The 23,813-nt window shown below is 38.0% G+C and overlaps 1 protein-coding gene across 1 annotated transcript; it reads left to right on the forward strand.

Annotated features, from left to right (window-relative positions):
- Window positions 1–104: 104 nt before the first annotated feature.
- On the forward strand, window positions 105–23,585 carry RSPH3 (radial spoke head 3; the record flags this gene model as incomplete). The annotated part of the gene is made up of 8 exons (XM_026018744.2): window positions 105–823; window positions 5,073–5,160; window positions 11,961–12,102; window positions 13,768–13,913; window positions 14,885–15,088; window positions 16,658–16,820; window positions 18,875–18,961; window positions 19,746–23,585. Coding segments are annotated over 8 exons (1,857 nt in total), but the record flags the coding sequence as incomplete, so codon positions are not given.
- Window positions 23,586–23,813: the final 228 nt, after the last annotated feature.

The following is a 23,813-nucleotide window of genomic DNA, read 5'->3' on the forward strand; positions in this document are numbered from 1 at the left end:
TACCACAGAGCCGTAGGCGGGGGAGGGCCACGGGGCGCGGCGAGCCCGGCTCCAGCTCTCCGCTGGGAGACGCCAGGCGGCCCTCGCCCCGCCCTGGCACGTAACAGAGCGGCGAGCCCGGCTGCAGCGTCCGCGCCCACACTGGGGAGCAGCCCCGGGGAGCGGCGCGGCGGAGCGCGCCCCTGAACCACGGGAGCACGTGTGCCCGGGAGAATGGCGCTGACACCAGCCCCGCAAAGCCAGACTCTGCAGCGGGAACGTGGGCCGCCGCGGTGCTCGTCGAGGTCCCCGAAGCCGCCAGGCCCGACGCGCCCTGGAGACAGCCCCTAACCCGCACGCACACCGGCCGCGGAAACGCCGGCCGCCGGAAACAGGAGCCGGAAGTGCCCCGGGGGGCGGGCCTTCCCGCGAAAACCGCCGGCCGGAACTGCCGCGAGGTCCCGCCCACCGGCGGAAGTGTGGGTTGCGGGGCAACCGAAGTGGGCGCCTTCGGCTGGCTCAGGGCTCCCTGGAGCAAGCCGAGCCTAGCTCCCACCTCTTGTCCCGGCAACCTCCCGCCCCGCCCGCCGTCCTTCTTGCCGCCTCTTCTAGCCTCGCGGAATCCTTGCCCTTGGCACCACGGACACGTCTCCGGCTCCCACCACCACGTCGCGCCCACCTGCTTGAAAGCCAGTTTCCAGCGGAAGCGGAGCGACCCGGCCCCCGGCGTGGCGTCCAGGCTCTCGGACCGCACCTCCCCCGCCATGGGCACCTACACCTACACCAGCCGGCCCCGGGCCCTGCCCTGCCAGCGCCGCCGCTACAGGGACAGCCTGAAGCAGCCGTGAGTGAGCACCTGCCCCCATCGCGGCGCCGCGGGGTGCGGGCCTGCGCTGCTGCCCCCTCCCCACTACCCTGCCGAAATAAAAGATCTTCCCTAAAGAACTGCCCCGTGGCGTGGAGGCGCGAAGCCAAGGGGTGCGGGTGGCCTCCGGCGGATAACTCAGTGGTAGTGAGCTGCGGGCGTGATCGATTAACGTGTACGAGAAACCCCCTGCTTTCACCACGGTTGAGTCCCTTGTCCAACTGTAAGCACCTTACTAGGGGCATCCATGCACATCTCCTCCCTGCGCCCACGGGACTGCGAAGTGGGTTTAATAACTCCCATTATGCAAATGAAGACACAGGCTACAAAGGTGTCAGAACACGATGGCATGTCCGGGATGAGAGAGCCAAGCAAAGCTCTCTCCACATCCCGTCTTTGGCCAGGAATCAGGTTATCCTTCCATGCTGGACCCCAAATTGTAGCTTTACATTAATGAGTATGTATTTGCAAATACTCAAATATCCACATTTCACTATTCGAAGTAATGTTTATGGGCCTCTCTAAAGTTTATAGTTCTTTCTATAAGACTCAAATTTTGGAACCAGCAGAACTTCTCAAGAATGCAGGCTCCATGGAAGCTGGAATCTTCGTGTCTTTTGTCCACCTGGGATTGTGCCTGGCACATAGGAAGCACTCAACGCAAATTGTTGAATTAATGATTGAACACATCAGCCAAGTAACTCTTGATGCTCCTTTCAAACATTGAGTCCCAAGTTCATAATTATCTCATTATAACAAATTTTTTAAAATAAATGCCCATCACTTTAAGAAAACCAAAACGGAAAATTTTAATGTATACAGGGATTATTTATATTATAAAAGCATTAAAATCCTTTTTAATCCTTTTAAGGCCATTTAACATCTTACCTTCAAAAACACTTTCTGGTGGCTCAATGGGAAATTATCAGAGAGGGAGACAAACCATGAGAAACTCTTAACTATAGGAAATAAATTGAGGGTTACTGGAGAGGAGGTGGGAGGGGTTACGGATGCTATATGCAACTGATAAATTATTGAACTCTGCATCTGAAACTAATTATGTACTATACTTTGGCTAATTGAATCTAAATTTTTAAGAAAGAATTTAAAAACCACTTCCAGAAACGCTTTCTGGTGGCTTTAAGTGGCTGCTTACAAATCATTACTATTAAATTACACCAACAAATGAAATAAAATATCAATGGTGGTTCATTAGGAATGATTTATATATATATATATATATATATATATATATATATATATAGCTGGTTGATAAGTTGCAGGACCTTGCTTATATTGAAGCCATCTATTGTAAGGTCATTGGAAGGAGTATGTGTGTATTTGATTTTTCAGTTTAAAATTATCTGTAAATTATATGTAGTGGTGATTTTCCGTTAATAAAAGTAATATATGCCTGCCAGAGCAAATGAAAAGTACAAAAAAAAAAAGATGAAAAAGGCAAATTATCTCCTTCCCACCTTTATTCCCACTGCCTTAACAATCTTCTATTATTCTTTTACACCTCCATTATTGAGCATATGTATATTTATAGAGGAACTTTATTTCCAAAATTGAATCATACTACACATTTTAATCTGCAATTAGGTTTGCCCCCTTTTTTATAACCTCTAATTCTTTTTTTCTAATTTTTTTACATATACATACACATATATATTTAAATCTATATACATAGACTCCTGTGGCTCATGCTTGGGTACATTCTTAATACTCAACCCCTTCCCTTGTAAATTTGCTTTTCCCTCCTGCCCCCAAGGTAAACCATGTTAATGCCCTTGAATGAATGTCTCTGGACTTTTCTCCACACTCACATGTTTATGTACAAATCTATACATACAAGTACACACAGAGATTTTTGTCTACTTCATAGTAATGCTAACATACTATACACAATTCTCAACATCTTCCTTTTCTTACTTAATTCTTTGTAGAACTCCCTCCAATTATTTTTAATAGCATGATATCCCCTGGTATGAATGTACTATGCATTATTAGAATTTTCCACTATTGATAGAAATTCAGTTGGCTTCAAGTCTTTAACCACAAAGAGGAAGGTTTCAATAAACAACTTTATGTGCTCACTTTTTTATTTCTATGAAGTAGCTTCCCGGGATGGGATTGTTAGGTCATGTATATTTTTAACATGCACAGATGGAACAATATGCCTTTTCTTTAGTAATGTTTAAGCATAACTTTTTTTTCCTCCATCCTCATCAGCAATAGGTGTTATGGATTTTTTTTCTTTTTGGCTTTTGATACTGTGAAATCAAAACCAAAATTTTTCCTCCTTGTTATTTATGTTAATTAGCACTAGGAAGGGGCACCGGGGTGGCTCAGCATTTGAGCATCTGCCTTTGGCTCAGATCCTGATCCTGGGATCCTGGGATCGAGTCCCGCATTGGGCTCTCTACAGGGAGCCTGCTTCTCCCTCTGCCTGTGTCTCTGCCTCTCTCTGTGTCTCTCATGAATAAATAAAATCTTTAAAAAAAAAAATAGCACTAGGAGGTTTTAATCAAGTAAGCATCCTTTAGATTTTTTTCTATTTTAAAAAATCACTGAGTACAATGTATAGAGCAGTTTAAGAGAAAAATGTTGTTTCAGACAGTTAAGAGACTATTACTTTTCCTAGTCCAGTTAAAATATAGTGGTAGCAATGAACAACAGATAGATGTGAAAAAGATTTGGGGAGGAGAATCAATAAGACTTGCTGGACACAGGCAGTGAGGAAGAGAGAAGGATCATAGATGACTCCCAGGCTTCTAGATTAAGCCAGCTGGTTTAATGGTACCATTTAATGAAATAGGGAGCACTAAAGAACTAACAACAAGTTGGAGTGATAATTAGTTCAATTTTGAGGTTGCTTTTTAGACATCTCAGTGAGATGTCATTGAGTATATCAATTGGATTTACATTCCTGGAGCTCAAAGAAGAGTTCTGAGCTAAAGGTAAAATAAAATTGGGAGTTTTAGGTATATGGATTATGAATAAAGCCTTGAGAGTGAATGAGTTCAATGAAGGGCAAGAGACGGCCTGGTCCTGAGGAAATCCTCTGGTACTGGAGGAGTCAGTAAAAACACGCTGAGAAAGAACAGTCAGAAGTCCTAAAAAAACAGAAGACTATGATGGCATCATGGCAGCTAGGAAAGAGAATGCTTCAGTGAAGGAGTGGCCAGCTGAGCCAAACACTGCCCAGCAGTCCAGTAAGATGGGCAGTGTTACATACCTGGTTTTTAAGTAATACAAAGACAGGCTATCCAACAGTGGTTTTAATATATGATTAAAAAAAAAAAACAACAACTTACTGGAAAAACACACACACACACACACACACACAACAACTTACTGGGCACCTGGGTGCCTCAATTGGTTAAACCTCTGCCTTCAGCTCAGGTCATGATCCCAGGGTCCTAGAATCAAGCCCCCACATTGGGCTCCCTGCTGGAGCCTGCTTCTCCCTCTCCCTCTGCTGCTGCTTCCCCCTGCTTGTGCTCTCTTGCCCTCTCTGTCAAAGAAATAAATAAAATCTTTAAAAAAAAAAAAAAAAGGCAACTTACTACCCCTCTCAAAGTCATTTCTGGTAGAATACTGTTATTGGTATAGGTCACTATTTGGTTTATAGCCATACACAGATGTCATTTAAAGAACCTCAAATGAAAACATCCAACTGTATGGTTTTCACTATTGATATTCTGATCCCCCACAATAAAAATTCTATTAAAATGTAAAAATATCATTTTTAAAATATATCTTTGAGGTTAAAGAGCAATGAGAAATTTGACTTACTTTTTAAGCCTGATTCTGTGAATCCTTTCATTCCTTGAATCCAACTACTGTCAGTACTTTTAGGCAGGCCCCTTTCCAACTGTCCATTTTCACATTTATCAAGTAGTCTAACAGATTTACAGCCCTAAATCCAGCTCTGCCACTTACTAGCCAGGTAACCTAGGGCACATTCCTTTCTGAATTTCTTTCTTCTTCTGTCAGATGGGAATCATGGTTCCCAACTTGCAGCTCATTGTGAGCAATAAATAAAATACATAGTGGGCCTGGCATACAAGCATTCCATAAATGATCATCCTTTGTCATGGACAGTGCAGAAACAAAAATCTGTTTTCTTAACATTTGTGTCTTAGTCTAAATCCAATTCAAAATGAGTTGACTGCACAGCCAACACTGTAACAATAGTTATTTAGAATTTGCTATTTTACAGAGCTGAAGAACCTATACATTATGGAAACATAATGTATGACAGAAGGGTGATCCGAGGCAATACTTATGCTATACAGACAGAACCATTGGTAAGTATAATTAGAATATTCTAACACAGAGTTTTTCAAACTATTTGTGCTAAAGGACCAGTTTGTTTGTTTAAATTTCCAATTTGCTGCAGACTAAAACAGTTACAAAATAAAATACTGATAAATTACTAGAAAAATGAAATTAAAAAAAAAAAAGACATGCCAAATACAAGGCTGATGGTGGGTGCTGGGGCACGGGCAGTGGGGGAATAGGGAATTAGTGTCTAATGAGTACAGAGGTTCAGCTTTGCAAAATGAAGAGTCTGGAGATAGATGGTGGTAATAGTTGTACAACACTGTGAACGTGCTTAATGCCACTGAATTCTACACTTAAAAATGGCTAAGATGATAAATTTTATGTGACTTTACCACAATTTTTAAAAATAATTAAAAAATACAGAAGCCCCAATATTTTATTAGATTAACAGAACTTTGTAAAACTGCTCTAAATGTTTGTAAACTTTTACTCTCAATTTCTATAATCAGATTTTTACAGACCAGTTCAAACAGTTCACAGACAATACTCTAAATAGCGCTGGTATAACATATTTAGGATTCTTTAAATTATTTCATACTATGATACTATTTTCATTATTTAATCAAAAATTCTTTAATCCACTAAACAGATATTTATTGAGTTTTAGGTCCTGTGTTGAGAACCTGGGAAACAGATGATTAGGATGTGGCATGACATTAAGAGTGATGAATTCTTGGCACAGAAATATAAATATAGTTCAGTTCATCTATAAATACTGTATGATATATTCATGCCTAACACCACACGGTGATATATGGAATATTAGATATTCTGAAACATGTACATCAAAGCTATCTAGAAAACTCACTGAAAATATGTATGTTTCAGCCCCAACCTGGAACTACTGCATTAGAACCTTCAAGGGTTGGACACAAGAATGTTCATCATTAGAAACTTCTCCAGGCAGCTCTGGTACAGCCAGTTCAGGGACCAACATTTGAAAACAACAGCTGAAACATGCAATAGAAATATATTTTTAAGCATCATCTTCTGGCAGTAGCAGTGAGTTCTGGCATACCTAAAACTAAAGGAAAAAGGAAAATCACCATATTTTGTTTTTTTAAATTAATATTGTGACGATTTGATTTTTTTTTTCTTTTTTTAGTTCTCTAGTCAATTATTCAACAACTTACCTAAAAACTCTATGCTGAGACTTCCAGTTCCAGACAAGCAGGAATTTGCCAATAGCCCAAGCAAAAACAGGAAGATTCTGGAGGTGTAAAGAAGGATGTGGACTGGCTAGGGACCTCAGGATTTAAGTGACATAGTGATGAGTTCCCTAAGTCTTCTTTTTATCTCCCACATATCCCATTCAGAGCACTGGAGAAGCCTGCAACCCAGAACAACCAACAGGCACAAGCCTGCTCTCTCTATCCAGAAGACTGCAGGGATGCCTGGGTGGGTGGCTCAGAAGGTTGAGCATCTGCCTTCAGCTCAGGTCATAATCCCAAGGTCCTGAGATCGAGCCCTACATAGAGCTCCCTATTCAGTGGGGAGTCTGTTTCTCCCTGTCCTCCTGCTCATGCTCTCTCTCACTATCTCTATCTCTCTCAAATCCATAAATAAAATCCTTAAATTAAAAAAAAAAGACTGCAAAAGGGTAACCTAGCAGAACAGAAACTTTTTAATGACCCCTCCTCATCCAAACCCCAGTGGAAAAACTATCCTGCCCCTCCCAGTGGAGTCAGCAAGACTGAGCTGGGGAACTGGACTTCTATTCTCAAGTGGCAGCAACAACATTGTCACTCACTGAGTTTTCCTAGGGTGATGGCAGCAGAGTCAGGAGGGAGCTGAATTTTTAGTTGTATCTAGCAGCAACAAAGAGAAACAGGTGGGATAAGGCAGTGCTAGCCAGAGTTCCACTCTTCTATACCCGACACTGGTGTCAGTGGATCACAGCAAGGAGCTGAAATACTATTCCCACTAGGCACCAGTAAGGTGATAACTAGTTGATCCTCTGCTTTCACATGGGGCCTAGCAGGATGCTGAACTTCCATTTCCACCCATACCTGCATGCTAAAACAAAAAGGGGTGACTTCCTGCTAAAAAGATTACATAAGATCCAGAGTTTCACATCATAATACCCCAAATTTCCAGGATACAACAAAAAAAAAGAAATCACTCATCATTCCAAGAATCAAGGCAGTTACAACTTCAATGAGAAAAATCAATCAAGAGATGACCACACCAAGATGACTCAGATGTAAGAATTACCTGACAAGGATTTTAAAGCAGTAATCATAAAAAAATGTTTCAATCAAAAGTGAATAGTTATGAACATTCTAAAATGAAAAAACAATATTAGCAAAGAAATAGAAGATACACAAACGAATCAAATGGAAAATATAGAACCAAAATATACAATAACTAAAATTAAAAGGTCACAGGACAGACTCATCAAAAGTGACATAGGGAGCAATCAGTGAATTCAAAGTTAAATGAATGGAAATTACCCAGTTGGAACAACAGATAGAAAATAGACCACACACACAAGCCTCATAGCTAAGGAGCAATAACAAAATATCTAACATTCATGTTATCTAAGTCTGAGGAGAAAAGGCATAGGACCAAAAAAATATTAGAAGAAATAGTGCTCGAAAATTCCATAAATTAGGCAAAAGGTAAAAACCTACAGATTTGAAAAGTCAATTGAACCCCAAGCAGGAAAAATCTAAAGAAATTCACACAAAGACACATCAAGATCAAACTTCAAAACTAAAATCAAGGGGCACCTGAATGGCTCAACTGGTGTCTGCCATTGGCTCAGATCATGATCCCAGGGTCCTGGGATATAGCCCCAAGTCGGGCTCCCTGCTCAGTAGGGAGTCTGCTTCTCCCTCTCCCTCAGCTGCTCCCCCCCGCTTTTGCTCTCTCTCTCTCTCTCTCTCTCTCTCTCTTTCTCATTGTCTCTGTGAAATAAAAAATCTTAAAAAAAATGAAACTAAGATAAAAAAAAAAATCTTGAAAGCAGCTATAGACACATGACACATTACCGGAAGAGGAACAATCATTTGAATAACAGTGGGTTCCTCATTTGAAACAATGGAGGCCAGAAAAAAGTGGCACAGTATTTTTCAAGTCCTGAAAGAAAAGGACTATCAAGCCCTAATTCTAATCCAGTAAACATATTGTTCATGAATAAAGGGGAAATCAAGTCATTCTCAGATGAAGGAATTGTGTTTGATGGTTGAAGTAAAATTATATCATCACCTGATGTAGTGCTTAATGTATGTATATTAATATACATTAATATTTAAGATTATATTTTTAAGGAAAATGAGGGTATCTAAATGGAAGTAAAGTTTCTGTCTTTCGCATGAAGTGGTAAAATGTTGATATTAAATGTTAACTGTGATCCAGGTACATAGTATACTGTAAACCTTTTTATATTTTTTAAACCTATGCAAAGAGATATAGTCAAGGTATTACAGATAAATCAAAAATGAATTCTAAAAAATGTTACAACTAATTCACAGAAGGAAAGAAAAAAAAAAAACAGAAAAATGAAAAACAAAGCAAAAGTAAATTGGCAGACAGCCCTAACATAGCAATAGTTGTTTTAAAAGTAAATGGTCTAAAATAAGCCAGTTAGAAGACAGATAAGCAGAGTGGATAAAAAACATAACCCAACTGTATTCTGTCTACAAGAAATTCATTTCAATTACAGTGATATAGGCAGGGCAAAAGTAAAAGGATGGGAAAAAATATACAGACTTTTAACTTTTAAGAAGTAGTTGTAGATATATAAATAACAGATAAAGTAGACCTAAGGAAAACAGTATTATCAGGGACAAAGAAGGATATTACATAATGGTAAAAAGGTCACAATATACCAAGAAGATATAGCAGTCTTTAGTGTATATACACCAAACAAGAGAGTTCAAAATACATGAAGCTAAAACTGAAAGGAGAAATAGACAAGTCCACAATTTTAGTTGGGAACTTCAACATCCTTCTCTTAGAAAATCAGCAAGGGTATAAAAGAACTACACAATACCATCAACCAATAGGTTGTAATTAACATCTATACAACACTTCACCTGACAACAGAATACATAAATCTTTTAAAAAGAGAGATTTATTTATTTATTTTAGAGAGCGTGAGTAGGGGTGGGGGTGCAGAGGGAGAGACAACTTCAAGCAAACTCCCCACTGAGTGCAGAGCCCAGTGTAGGGTTTCATTTCATGACTCTGAGATCACAACCTGAGCCAAAACCAAAGTCAGATGCTTAACTGACTGCACCACCCCAGGCACCCCAGAATACATATGGTTTTGAAGCACCTGTGGAATATTGACCAGGAGAAAAAAATCCTGGGTTACAAAACAAATCTCAATATATTTAAGATATTTGAAATTATACAGAGTATGGCTCACTGACCATAATGGAATAATGTCTCTCAAAATTTCAAATAGAAATCAATAATAGATGATAACTGGAAAATCTTCAAACACTTGAAAATTAAGCAGCATGCTTCCAAATAATCCAGAGAGGAAGTATTAAAGGGAATTTTGAAAGACTACCTAGGACTGAATGAAGATACAGCAAATCAAAATTTGTGTTTCATGCCAAAACAGTGCTGAGATGGAATAAAGGAAAGACCTCAAATCAATAATCTAAGCTCCTACCTCAATGAACAAGGAAAAGATGAGAAAAATAAACCCAAAGCAAGCAGAAGGAAGAAAATAATAAAGATAAAAGCAGAAATCACTTACATTGAAAACAAAAAGAAGGGCACCTGGGTGTCTCAGTCAGCTTAGTGTTGGATTCTTGATTTCAGCTCACATCATGATCTCAGGGTTATGAGATCAAGCCTAGCAACTGGCTCCATGATTAAGATTCTCTCCCCCTCCTCCCACTGCTCCTCCTCCCTATCCCCACTTGCTCTCTTTCTCTCCCTACTCTCAAAAAAAATAAATAAATAAATAAATAAAAGTAAAAATAAAAAAAATAAAAAAATAGGGGCACCTGAGTGGCTCAGTTGGTTAAGTGTCAGACTCTTAGTTTTGGCTCAGGTCATGATCTCATGGGTCCTGAGACTTGAGCCTTGCTTCAGCCTCCGCACTTAGTGGGGAGTCTGGGTGAAGATTCTCTCCCCTTGCCTCCTCCCACCTCACACATGCACACTCTCTCTCAAATATTTTTTAAAGATGTATACAAAAACAATAGAGAAAATCAATGAAACCAAAAGCTGGTTCTCAGAATAAATAAATAAAATTGATAAACCTCTAGCAAGACTATCAAAAAAAGAGAGAGAGAAAGAAGACACAAATAGCAAATACTAGAATGACTGTCAAGGGATATAACCATAGATCCTGCCACCATGAAAGTTTAAAGGCCATTTTTTTTATCTTTGAAAAGATCAATAAAATTGATAAACCTCTACCAAGACTAACAAAGAAAGTAAAAGAGAAGAAATAAATAAGCAAATGCCAGGGATTATGCATCTATTAAAAGAATAAAAGGATCATAATGGAACACTACAAACATACATATAAATTCAACAAACTAAATGAAATGGACTAATTCTTTAAACTATAAACTACCAAAATTCACCTAACATGAAAAAGATATTCTGAATTATCCTATAATACTAAAGAAATTGGATTTCTAATTTAAAATAAATATCCAGGCCAGATAGTTTCACTGGAAAATTCTACCATTTTTTAAAATTCTCATTGATTTTATACAATTTACACAATTTTACAAAATCCCTTCCAGAAAACAAAAGAGGAACACTTCAGGTAATCAGTATTAACCTGATATCCAAACCAGACAAAGATACTAAAAACTATAGACCAATAGCTATCATGAATGTAGATGCAAAAATCCTCAATAAAATATTAGCAAATAGAATCCAGCAGATTCCACACTCAGTGGGAAGTCTGCTTAAGAATCTCTCTCCCTATACCCCTCCACACTCCACTCATGTGCTTCTTTCTCTCAAAAAAATAAATAAGATAAATGATGATATCACAACTTCAGAAAAACTGTATGCATTTAAATGACAATAGCCATTGTATTAGGGAAATGGGATTAAAGTAAGATTTAATGTTATTACATTGTCATTTCAATCAAAATGTTTTTACAATTATAATTTTAAATATTAAATTTTTTTCATGCAAAATACTTTCATATTTCCCCTCTTTTCATATTTACCTTGAGATAAGACAGGTTAGCTGCAGAGAGTGACCACAGGATGAAATAAAGATATGACATTAAGGACATCCAAACTTTGCAGAACTACTATAAATAATTATATTTTTAGTCCTTAATTTTTAGTCCTTGTATTGTGCACTGGGACAGGTCTTTGTTTGGACTGACAATATTTTTTGTGAGCTAATATATTTTTTCAGGAATTTTGTTTAAATGAAATTCAAATTTTTAAAAATCCTAATGCTTTTCAATTCATTAAACAACACATTAAAATGTATTGTAACTGAGTAATTATATAGTATACTAGGTTAGTAGGCATCCAAGGAATTCATGGTAAAAATGTTTGACTGAGAAAAGACAATTTATTAGGATTCTGCAGCTGTTTATTCCAGCTAATAGTCATACTTTCAAGTTATGTATGTGCTTCATCAGATAAATTTATAATTACCTGACAAAGTTCAAATAGAATTTTAATCATGAAATCACTGATAATCAGGAAGCATTTTATGACAGATGCCTTTATGCTATTGAAGAATCACTTCTGGAATGGCAGCTCCAAAAGTTTTGAAAATATTTTCTAAATTTTAGAAGCCTTTTCTCTCACTCAGCCTGGGCAGCCTGATCCTATAGAGATTCAGAGACAGCAGCAGGCTAAGAGGAGGGCTCTTGCCAGAAAACGAGCCCAAGAACAGCTCAGACCACGAACCCCCGAACCTGTGGAAGGCAGAAAGCATGTGGATGTGCAAACAGGTAATGTGATCATGCCACCGGCATCATGGCTCCTGGGTTTGCTCAGTTTTCTAAGTCTGTTCATTTTTCATTTGGCTTTTTTATTACTTATGTATCTGTTATGCCATGAATTTTATGGGGCAGCCCAGGTGGCTCAACGGTTTAGCACCACCTTCGTTTGGCCCAGGGTGTGATCCTGGAGACCTGGGATTGAGTCCCAAGTCAGGCTCCCTGCATGGAGCCTGCTTCTCCCTCTGCCTGTGTCTCTGCCTCTCTCTCTGTCTCTCTCTCTCGCTCGCTCTCTGTCTCTTTCTCTCTCTGTCTCTAATTATTTATAAATAAATAAATTATTTATTTATTTATTTATTTAATGGCCACATTAATTCACTCTTAGCCCTTTTCACATACTTTTTTCTCAAATTGGGATTATTTCTCACTTTTTCTTTTATACACCAACACCAGTCACTGCTGGACCTAGAGTAGAAGAGAACAAGTTCTCTTTTGGCATTTTATTTCTCTTTTAAGAGGCATGAACTCATCCAGATCTGAGTCCTCTACCTCTTTCCCCAGAGCCTCTTTTCTTCTCTTCTTTTTATTCTTCTTCCACTGCACATACTCCCCAAGGCCCCACAGGCTTTCCTACTTGTCTGGCTGTTCTCAGCTTGGGAGGCTTTCCTGGACCTACAGCGTCTACCTGTGTTGTCAGAATCTTGATAATCAGACAACGCTCGGTGTTTTCCTTAGGCTGACGTAACTATTCAGGAATCACCTTGCACTTTGCCAAGATGGTGAGTGGCTGCAACAGTTATTTCTGGGTGGTTAGGGCAAAAGGAAGTGAACCATTCCATGCCTTTCCCACCCACCCCTACCTTGAGGCCACGTCTAGAATGCGTCTGTCTGTAATTAGCCAATGTAGCCATAATTCTGCAGGAGCTAAATTTTACTGTTTCTTTATACCATCAGAATAGTAAGTGATATAGTAACAGCCACCTTGTATTGAGTTTTCCTATATCTCAGAGACTATTCTAGTCCTCTACCTGGGTATCTCCTTTATTATTAAAGACCCTTTGTGACAGATAATTATGATCCCTTTTACAGATAAAGAAACTAAGGCTCTAAGAAGATGTAACTTGACTAGGTCCTATGTTCAACATCTGACTCCAGTTCTGATGTTCTTTGCATGATACCACACTGCCCTTGCCTCACATAAATTATTCCTAAGGTGAAATTTGTCTTCATGTATCTGTTTATAATCTATAGCCTAGATATAATCAAGTAGCACAGTGATATGATGCCTAATTTTTTAAACATCCAGAAATTTTCAAATCTTTATACACTCACTATCTTAGGAGTCAGTTATATAGATGGATTATTAACTTTCCATCCCCAATTATACTTTGCATCTTACACACATCTAGGCTTCATATTCTTCTTTAGTTCCATGTTCAAGTACAAAGCTCAGTGCTTTCTCAACCTTCCTTTAATGTCCTAGTCCGACTGACTCTAGTCTTCCAAATACATAAAAATGCTTAGTACAACAGGTACTAAGAATGAATTTAATCCCACACTTGAGCACTTCCTTTTCTGATCCATTTAGTTCTATTTTGAAGGAGCTAAAGTTTCAATGCACATATATGCTTGAAATAGACCAGAATTTCAAACTCAATGTATATGGTATTCTCTTAGAAATATACCTTGAAGAAATTGCTGACCGCATAATAGAAGTTGATATGGAATGCCAAACAGATGCATTTTTGGATAGACCACCAACACCACTCTTTATTCCTGCCAAAACTGGCAAAGATGTGGCCACCCAAATACTAGAAGGAGAGGTATAGTACATTATTTGGACTTCCTTCTATCTTCTTTATAAATAGGTAAAGTTAGGTTTAGCTAAAAGCTTACAAACCATTTCATAATCAGAAAGATTCTACTTACTGGATTTCTTTCCAAATATACCTATAATAGTTTTATACTGAAATACCATGTTCTGATTTCCCCTTTGCTGATCAGAGATAAAAATCATTAGAAATATTTTTAGAATATATGTACTTTGATTTTTTTATTGATATATTGATTAATATATCAATACAAGGTAAATTTGTATCAAATAAAGAAAAATAGTATCTCTGATAGAAATTCCACTATTAGTTGCTTTTAAATTATATAGTTTTCATGTAATCTCTCTGTATTAGAAAAAAAATCCTAAAATAACTACATTTTCATGTCAATACAGAATGCACAAATAGGCCAGTCTATGAAACTGAAGAGAAGGCAATGCTTATGTGCATAATGATGTAATTGAGATTTAAGACTTACCTGAAGGAACTTGAAAGAACTGCTATTGAAATTGGGAAATAAAATAAGTCTTCACAGACTACATAGAAGGGTATATTTGCCTCCAAATCCTAAAGAGAAATCACCAAAATTCCCATTATTCATTCTTATTCCTTATTCTTCAAACTGTTAGCAAAAACAACCAGTAAAAAATTGAGTAGAAAGGGCAAAAAAATAAGAAATATAAGAATATTTCCTTTGGGTTTCAGAGTTTGATCTTAAAATTGAGTATCAAGTTCATTTTGATGACTACATAGGTCTTTTTATAATTTTGACTGCTATTCTGTGTGCCCTGCAGGGCTATTTTGAGTTTTGGAAACTATAAGTAAAGCACCATCATGGTGTCTAGCACACAGAAGATTCTCAATAAATAGTACCCTGTCATTACTGCTTTTCTGGATATTTTTTCTTTGAGCTTTTGGTTCATGATTAAAACTTTACATTTGCTTTGTTTTGTGTGTTTAAGCTCTTTGACTTTGATCTGGAAGTAAAACCAATGTTAGAAGTTCTGGTGGGGAAGACCATTGAGCAGTCTCTTCTGGAAGTAATGGAAGAAGAAGAGTTGGCTAACCTGAGGGCCACTCAGTATGCATATGAAGAGTTACGCAATGTTGAACTAGCTGAAGTTCAGCGACTTGAAGAGCAAGAGAGACGACACAGAGAAGAAAAAGTATAGAATTTGAGTTTTCTTTCTTAGTCTTTGACTATTTTTAACAGATTATGTTCTGAATTACATGTGGTATGTCATAGAGCTAATCTTTGCAGATACATTAGAAACAAGCTTATAGCTCAGTTATCTCCTCTTCTGTAGATCACAGATCTTTCATGCACAGAATCACATTCTTTAAATACCAGCTTACATAAATGAACCTAAATAGAGTTTCCAAAAGTTTCTAAATGTAATAAATTACATATGTCCCAACTGAAAGACATTCTTCAATACCAAGATTTCTAGTGAAGGAAATCTATTGGTTTGCCATAAATTGGTAGCAAAAAAAAAAAAAAGTGTAAGGGAAAAGGGGAGGAGTATATTGGGAATAGGTGGCATGAAAAAGCAAAGGATCTGGATAGAATTCTGGATCTTTTTCTCAGTGGCCAGGCCCCTCTCTATACCCTAGGGATCCTCCAGAACTTCATTATAGAATATAATCTTATATTCCAGGTTTTTAGAACTTTTAATAAGAAAAGTTTTAGAATCTAGTTTTTAAAATATGCCAGTAACCTTCAGTTAGGAAATACGAGGCTCAGTAATCTCTAAAGGTTTTTAAAGGTCTTTCTGGGTCTGGAAATAATTGTTGCCCTATATTGGACACCGAATGGATAAATTATGTAGGAGTGCCTAAATATGTAAAGAGTTCAAATAATGTCCCACAGAGTCTAACTTACTAGACTTTAGCACAGAATAGGTTAGTTGTTGGGATGTTCTACTCAATACCTAATGAAATTTTCAATTTTTCTCCAAAATGAATAATTAATTGTGTAAAGGATATAGGGTATAGGGCTTATGGTAGAGATTATGTAAATGCAAGACTATTTGTTTACAAATGTGAAAAGTGGCAAAATTAGCTTTGTTGAAAAAATCAGGGAAATCTTTATCAAAGCAGACTTACTTGTTTATTTACTATTAGGAAATATACTATGAAAATAATGAATACAAATCATCTAAATTTATATTTGCTTAAACTCTGAAAACAGACTTCATATGAAACTATATTAATGCTCCCACTTCCACATGGGAGAAGAGAAGATGGTTCATTAGCTTTATAGATATACTGTGGTCTACAAGAAGCAACAACAACAAAAGAGAGGTTTTTAAGTTTCAGAGCTCAATGAATTCAAAGAAGCATTACAAATGAAACAACTCACCCAAGTTCTTTAACTGAAGATGTCTGAGCAACTGTAATTTTCATATTAATTATACTTTATGATAATACTAATTACAAATACATATAACTGTTATTATTCTTTGCTATTACCCATACAAATATATACATCTTGAAATTATTTTACTTAAAAATGGACCAGAAGATGAATCTTACCACCTCTTTTTTTGAATTCGATACCCAGGAGCTGTTGAAATTCATTAAAATCCTGATAAAGAATATGAACCATTAATAGATTCCTTGCTGTCCATTTTTTGATACAAATATGTGTCCAGAGTCTCCCACTCACTAGATTCAGAGTTTGGGGAGGACTTCACAGCTATGTAACCGTATGCGGTGGTGTTTTCTGTGTGCAGGAGCGTCGGAAGCAACAGCAGTGGGAGGTGGTGTACAAGCACAATGAGACCTCGCAGAAGGTTGCGGCTCGGGTGTTTGCACAGCGTTACCTGGCGGACCTCCTCCCGTCCGTGTTTGGCAGTCTCAGGGACGGTGGCTACTTCTATGATCCCATCGAACGAGGTTCGTGGAGGTGTTGTTAGATCCCTGTGTACAATAGGCATCCTCTGAATTCTTCCAAGTAATCCCATGCCCATTTTTATTCTGAGTTGGAAACTATCCTTAAAACAAATGTTTAAAGTCAATTAAGTTGTTTTAAGTAAGAACTATTACTAATGAGAGGTATACTGTAAAGATCTTGATTTTGGATGTCAGTTTGTCTTTACTATTGGACGGATAGTAGGAAGAAATATAGACTTGATGTCAAAAATTTGAATTTGGGTCCCAGTTTCATCATCAACCAGCCATATGACCTTCAATTTCCTCAGGCTGAAATGAGGATTATTTAGGAGCTAAATGTCGTAATACGTATGGAACATGATATGTATAAGATGTACGTAAGTGATTGTTAATTTTTTTCTCAGCTGACTTCCTTTTCCACTCAAAAACCCTTTGGGGGCAGCAATGAAAGTCATGTATTCATTTAATTAGGTGTTCCCACTGTCCCAGGCACTGTATTAGGTGTGGAGATAAAAATAAGGAGACCTGGTCTCTGCCTTTAGAGAACTCATACCTGTCAGCCCTCTCAGAGCACCCACCCAGAACCCCCCTCAGCTAGTCCCACCATATGAAGGGTAAGTCTTGCTGTTCCTCACCCTCCTTCCTCAAGTTCAAAAGCACTTAAATCCACATTGCTTTTGTATACAGGTCCTATTTCAAATGGCTAATAGTATTATGGGGCAGAGTTTAGGGATGTTAATTTTCCCTGACTACATATTCAGTTCAGTACACATACACAGAGGTCAGATTACACACAAATATTATTAGTTCACATTTATATTGTACTTTACCATTTATGTAGTATTTTCCATGCATGATAGCATTTGATCCTCCCAGTAACCCTTGAGTAGATAGGGAAGATTAATTCCCATTTTGCAGAAGTAGAAACTGAAACTCAGAAAAGTAAAATGCCTTCTCCCAAACAGCCAGGGAAGCCATTAGGCCTCAGACCCTGAGCCCAGATCCAGTATTCTTTCCGTGTTGTCCTGCCACCCCACTGGGGTCTAGCTAGACCTCTGTTGTTAGACACAGAGGCTGGCAACCTTTTCTTCTCTCATGAAATGCTGAAAAAGTCAACTACAGATCATTTAGAAGCTTGGAAATGAGATTCGTGCCTCAGAAGAAATTATTTCTAGTCGTGAGTATCATATTCTATTACACTCTCTACTGACACTCCACTGAAAAGTAACAGATGCCACCACCCCCCCAAAGAAAAAGCTGTTTTAAAACATTAAAATGTATATTATAATGGACCATAATTTTTAAACGCTCCTGTAATGGAGTAGATTTCCATTTCAGTTTGAACAAACTTACCACTAATGGGAGCACCTAGTTTTTGACTCATTTCTAGCCTTCTCAAATACTCTGACCCTTGTCCCTGACACTTGGTCAGCTTATCCTAGGCCCTGGGCTTCAGTTGGGGGGCATTTCTTCTATCAGCCTGGTTCAATTCCAGATTTGGATTGGAGTCCTGCTCCCAGACCCACATCTTCCTCCCCACTCCCCAGCTTACCTACCTACCTACCTTCTTCACACACCTCAGATTGTGTAGTTGGCGCCAAAGGCCTGGACTTCAAGGAAAACCTCATAGTTTGGAAAATACTATTTCTATTGCAATAGAAAGAAAGTGGACCAGAATATACCTAGAGAATGTGGCAAAAGTAATGCTATATAAGTCTATGTGACATTTTGTATTAAGAAAACAGTGTTGGGACGCCTGGGTGGCTCAGTGGTTGAGCATCTGCCTTTGGCTCAGGGTATGATCCTGACGTCCCAGAATCAATTCCTGCATCAGGTTCCCTGCATGGAGCCTGCTTCCCCCTCTTCCTACATCTCTGCCTCTCTCTGTGTGTCTCTTGTGAATAAATAAATAAAACCTTAAAAAAAAAAAAAGAAAGAAAGAAAACAGTGTTGAGGAATCTTCAACATTTAGGGAGAAAGCACAGATTCTTCCTATCTATAATGATCCATAAAAATCATTATAATGATTATAATGAAATTAACTTTTTTTATTACAGATATTGAGATAGGATTCCTTCCATGGCTAATGAATGAAGTTGACAAAACCATGGAATACAATATGGTGGGAAGAACAGTGCTTGACAGTAAGCTCTTTTATTTTATTTAAAAGTCACTTCTGGGGGTCCCTGGGTGGCTCATTTGGTTAAGCATCTGACTCTTGATTTCGGCTCTGATCATGAGATTGAGCCCTTGTCGGCCTCCATGCTGGGTGTAGAGCCTGCTTAATATTCTCTCTCTCTCCCTATCCCTCTGCCTACCCCTGTACTTGTGCTCACAAGTGTGCTTGCTCTCTGTCTGTCTCATTCTCACTCCCTCTCTCTCAAAAAGAAAAAGAAGAAAAATCACTTCTAGGGTTCCTGGCTGGCTCAGTCAGTAGAGCACTGGACTCTTGATCTTGGGGTTGTAAGTTCAAGCTCCACACTGCGTGTAGAGGCTACTTAAAAAAATAAAATCCTTTTTTTAAAATAAATTCTTTTAAAAAAGCCATTTCTGAAATTTTTCAGCAGGAAGAATAAATAGAAGAAAGATGTTAAGTTTTACAGTTTCATTTTTAAAATTTCTTTATGTCAATTATATTAACAAAGGCACAAATTTTTACACTCAAGAATACTTTTTATTCTTATATAATTTGATCAGAATTAATACCTTTTGTCATTACTTTATAAATAATATTCTGTTAAAACAGGCATTGACTATAATACATACTAAATGCATTAAGTGGCACAGAAGTTAAATGTGCTGACTTTGCATAAAAATGATACAGGGAAGGGCTGAGGCCTAGGGAGTGCTTTATATGCATCTGTAAGTCATCATTATAACTAGTCAAATATGAACAATCACAGTGATTTTGCACGTCTAATTTTTCAGTGTTGATTCGTGAGGTGGTTGAGAAGAGACTGGCTATGTATGAGCATAAGGAAGACCAGCCTCCATTTGTGCAGTCTGAGGATGGGTTCAGTGGCCCCGGAGCAATGAGAGCATCCCTGATGGGTGATGAATTCCATGAACAAAGTGCATCACAGTCACAGAGGGTACTTCAGGCCAGAGACTCCCTGCAAAGAACACCAAGCGACAGAAGGTATATGGAGAATGTGTCATCCCAAGAAAGGAAGCTTATGGAAGAAGAAGACGATGAACAAACAGAAAGGAATATCTCAGGGAGAGAACTATTATAACCAAGGGGAACTCTCGAGCCACGACCACTCAGCAGCCAGGCAGCAGTGCCAGCAATCAGGTAACAATGTGCAGGTCCCCTCAGCCTATGGAAATTATGTTGTATTTACCCAACATGTTTTTTTTTTGTCTAATGGACTGGGCAAATCAAATATGTTGAAATAATAAAACTAATTAAAAATGAAAATTCATTTATTTAATGGCAGAATATCTAGAGGCTGTGTTGTACCTGTCTAATGACAAGCTGTCCCTTACCACGAATATAATGAACCAATGTGTTTTCCCTTAAATTTTGTGGGTTAGGGTTTTTTTTTTTTTTGTATCATATTTAATGTTAGGTATCGGTTTGCAGTCAGCCACTGAGCCTTTCTGCTCTGTAGGAAAACTATTTCACCTACTCCATGAAAGAACACCTTCCATCTTCAATATTTAAATAAGGCTCCAGAGATTCTGTGACTTGGTCATATGCTCTTGTCTGTTTTTTCACATTCCTGATATTATCACATTCCAGACAATACCAATAAAGCCAAAGTCCCTTCCCGCCCTTCTGCAGTTCTACTCCCATCCTCATTGTTATCATTATTATAATTAGGTATGTACCTTCTCAGCCTTTTTCAAGATATTCATACACATATATTTGAACATCGGAAGGTAATACAGGTTCGTTTCTCTTTATGAAAATATAAATGTCTAGTTTGCATTTTTTCACCTAACTGTATCTTAGACCTTAAGTGTTAGTACCTGTAAATCTCTCTTTAAAATACAGTAAAGCTATTATAGATTATGACTGTTACAGGGAGTTCACCTTTGACTTTTTAATCTGAACTTGTCTGAAGAGTTTACCTGCACTATTGAAAATCACAGGTATTTTATCTCTAAAGTCCCATTAATATTAAGCAATCATTGAAGTTCTCTGAAGCTTTAGGTAGATATGGCTTATTTTTTTCAGCATATGTGTAGATTTATAAGCTTTATGATTTGAAATAACTTGCAGTCATTAACACATTTATCTTAATTTCAAGTGAGGTACCAAAAATGTATCCACACTTGAAAAATGGAAAAAGAACATCTTCCTCCATTTGTAAAAAGAAACACACTGTGTGTCTATATAGCCTTATATGGTTCTCAAACCATTTTTCCACATATTATACCAGTTTATCATTTTAACCTCCTGGCAACACTTCTGAGGTATGCATGACAATATTTTTATTTTCGTGTCCAACCAATGCCGGCAAATATTAGCTGCATGCCTGCAGTGTTTTGGGCACTGTTTGTTGCAGGAAGCCAGCCTAGCAGATGAGCTAAATGAGGTAGGGGTCTACACGAGGAAACAGCAGCTCAGGGATTTTAAGTGATTTACTATAAGTCATGAATCTAGTTAAGTAATGAGATGGAAGCTGACCCAAATCTTCTTCCTTCTAATCTACTGTACTTTCTTGTAAACAACCTTGAGCCCTTGTGAGGTACAAAGAATAACTTTAAATAAATTATTGCGTTAGTAGCACTTTAAAAATTGGAATCCCACCTGTTACTATTGCTAGGTTATTTAAAAATTGGAATCCCACCTGTTACTACTGCTAGGTTATTCCATGTTGCTCTTTATGAGCAACCTGAAATATATAAGATTTTAATTTTGGCAGGAAGAGCAAGACATTTTTTTAATTGAGGTCACTGTGAATCATTATTGTTATTGATTTTAAAATACCTACAATTTGAAGAATGCTTTCAAAATGGATTAGAGGTTGATTATCTTCTACAATTCTAATCCTCTTCTACAGTACCCTAACCCATTAAACACTTTGCAGATGTTCCACTAAACATCCAGACCTGTGGTCTATAATTCCATGAATTAATTCAATTTAGTAATACATGAAAATCTGTAGACCCCACACTGAAATTGGTTAAGCTTAACTGCCATCCTATTCAATACTAGAGAGAAATAAGAATGATTAAAAGATTAGGTCTGGGGCGCCTGGGTGGCACAGTCAGTTAAGCATCCGAGTCATGGTTTTGGCTGAGGTCACAATCTCAGGGTCCTGCCCCAAGTCCTTCTCAAGCCCCAAGTCCTTCCCACTCCCCACTCAGCAAGGAATCTGCTTCAGATTCTCTTCCTCCCACAGCCTCTCTCCCACTTATGTTCTCTCTCTCTCTCTCTCTCTCTCTCTTTCTCAAATAAATAAATCTTTTTTAAAGAAAAAATAGAGATGAGGTCACTGTCCCTGTGAGAAAATGTAGAGAAACAGGTTATATATTATCTGGAGAAAAAATATTGAATGGAAACTTCAAACTGTCTTTGACATTTGCTAATACTGTTCCTGTAAGTTCTATTCCTTTCCATTGCTTCTACTAACACTAGGCTAACAGAAGCTAAATAGTAATAAAATGCATGTTATATAATAAATGTATAGAGACTGTCATCCCTCGTAGTGATAAATTCCCATATCACTAAATTAGGTCAGGGAAGTCAAAGTAATTTTCTCCATCATCAAGTCCAAGCCATTCTGACTTCTGTTGAGCTGAGGGATATTGGCATAACCTGGAAAGTCACTCAGAGCAGCTCAGGGGGTGCCTGGATGCATGGACACCTGGGCTTGCTTTCTCACCTGCAAGGATATAGTCTTCACCCCACACAGAGAGGCTTGCCTTTGTAATTAAGAAAAAGAACTGGCTTATCAGTCCTGTTTTATTTTTGAAATATGGGAGGGTGGAAGACCTACAGAAAGAAAAGGTATTTGGAGATTATAATTCCTTTGAAAGTTATAATGGGGATGAGACAAGTGGCATTTTCATATCATATCAAAATGTAATGGTACCATAACCATCAAAATGTTAACAATACCCACTTCTTCTTTTCCAGAAGACTGTCATTTTCTTTTCTTTTCTTTTTAAGATTTTATTTATTTATTCATGAGAGACAGAGAGAGGCAGAGACACAGGCAGAGGTAGAAGCAGGTTCCCTGTGGGGAGCCCCATGCAGGACTCATCCCAGGACCCCGGGGATCACGACCTGAGCCAAAGGCAGACGCTCAATTACTGAGTCACTCAGTGCCCCAAGACTGTCATTTTCTTATCATGTTAAAGCATATCAATCACAACAGCTATATTTATTTTTATCTGTAAGCTTAATACTCTTATGCTTCACTTACTATGAAAAATTTGGCACATTCTGCTTTTCTATTTTGTGTATAGGTGAGTTACAGAAAGTTTATATATATATTCTATAGTTCAATAGCCGTAGCCATTTATCTCAATTTATTTAGCATAAAGACATTCTGGAGAGGCCCAAATGGGTTTAATTTCCCCACAGACCAATTAGCACATATTGTTTCTTAGCATTAGTTCCCAAATATAACCGGAACCAACCTCCTGGCCTGTCAAATATGTTATAAATCAGTTGTCACTATAGTGAAAAATACTGTTAATGATATTAGATTGGTACCTGTAATTCTCTCTTTGAATTGGAGGATATTTACCTTTGTGGTCTAGTGATACCAACTTTAATTTGTAATTAAAATTTAAAACATTGATAGTTTAGATGATGTTTGTGTGATTTTCATAAACCATGAAAATAATGTACCTGGAGTATGTGAATTAGAAGAGACTGTAATGACACTATAAGTTTGCTCATAAATAAAATCTATGAAGATACTAAAGAATTTGAAACTTCAGGATAGGGATGCCTGGGTGGCTCTACAGTTGAGCATCTGCCTTCAGCTCAGGGCATGATCCCAAGTCCTGGGATCAAATCCCACATCAGGCTCC

Source organism: Vulpes vulpes, chromosome 1, assembly GCF_048418805.1.
Source record: "Vulpes vulpes isolate BD-2025 chromosome 1, VulVul3, whole genome shotgun sequence".
Classification (NCBI taxonomy): domain Eukaryota; kingdom Metazoa; phylum Chordata; class Mammalia; order Carnivora; family Canidae; genus Vulpes; species Vulpes vulpes.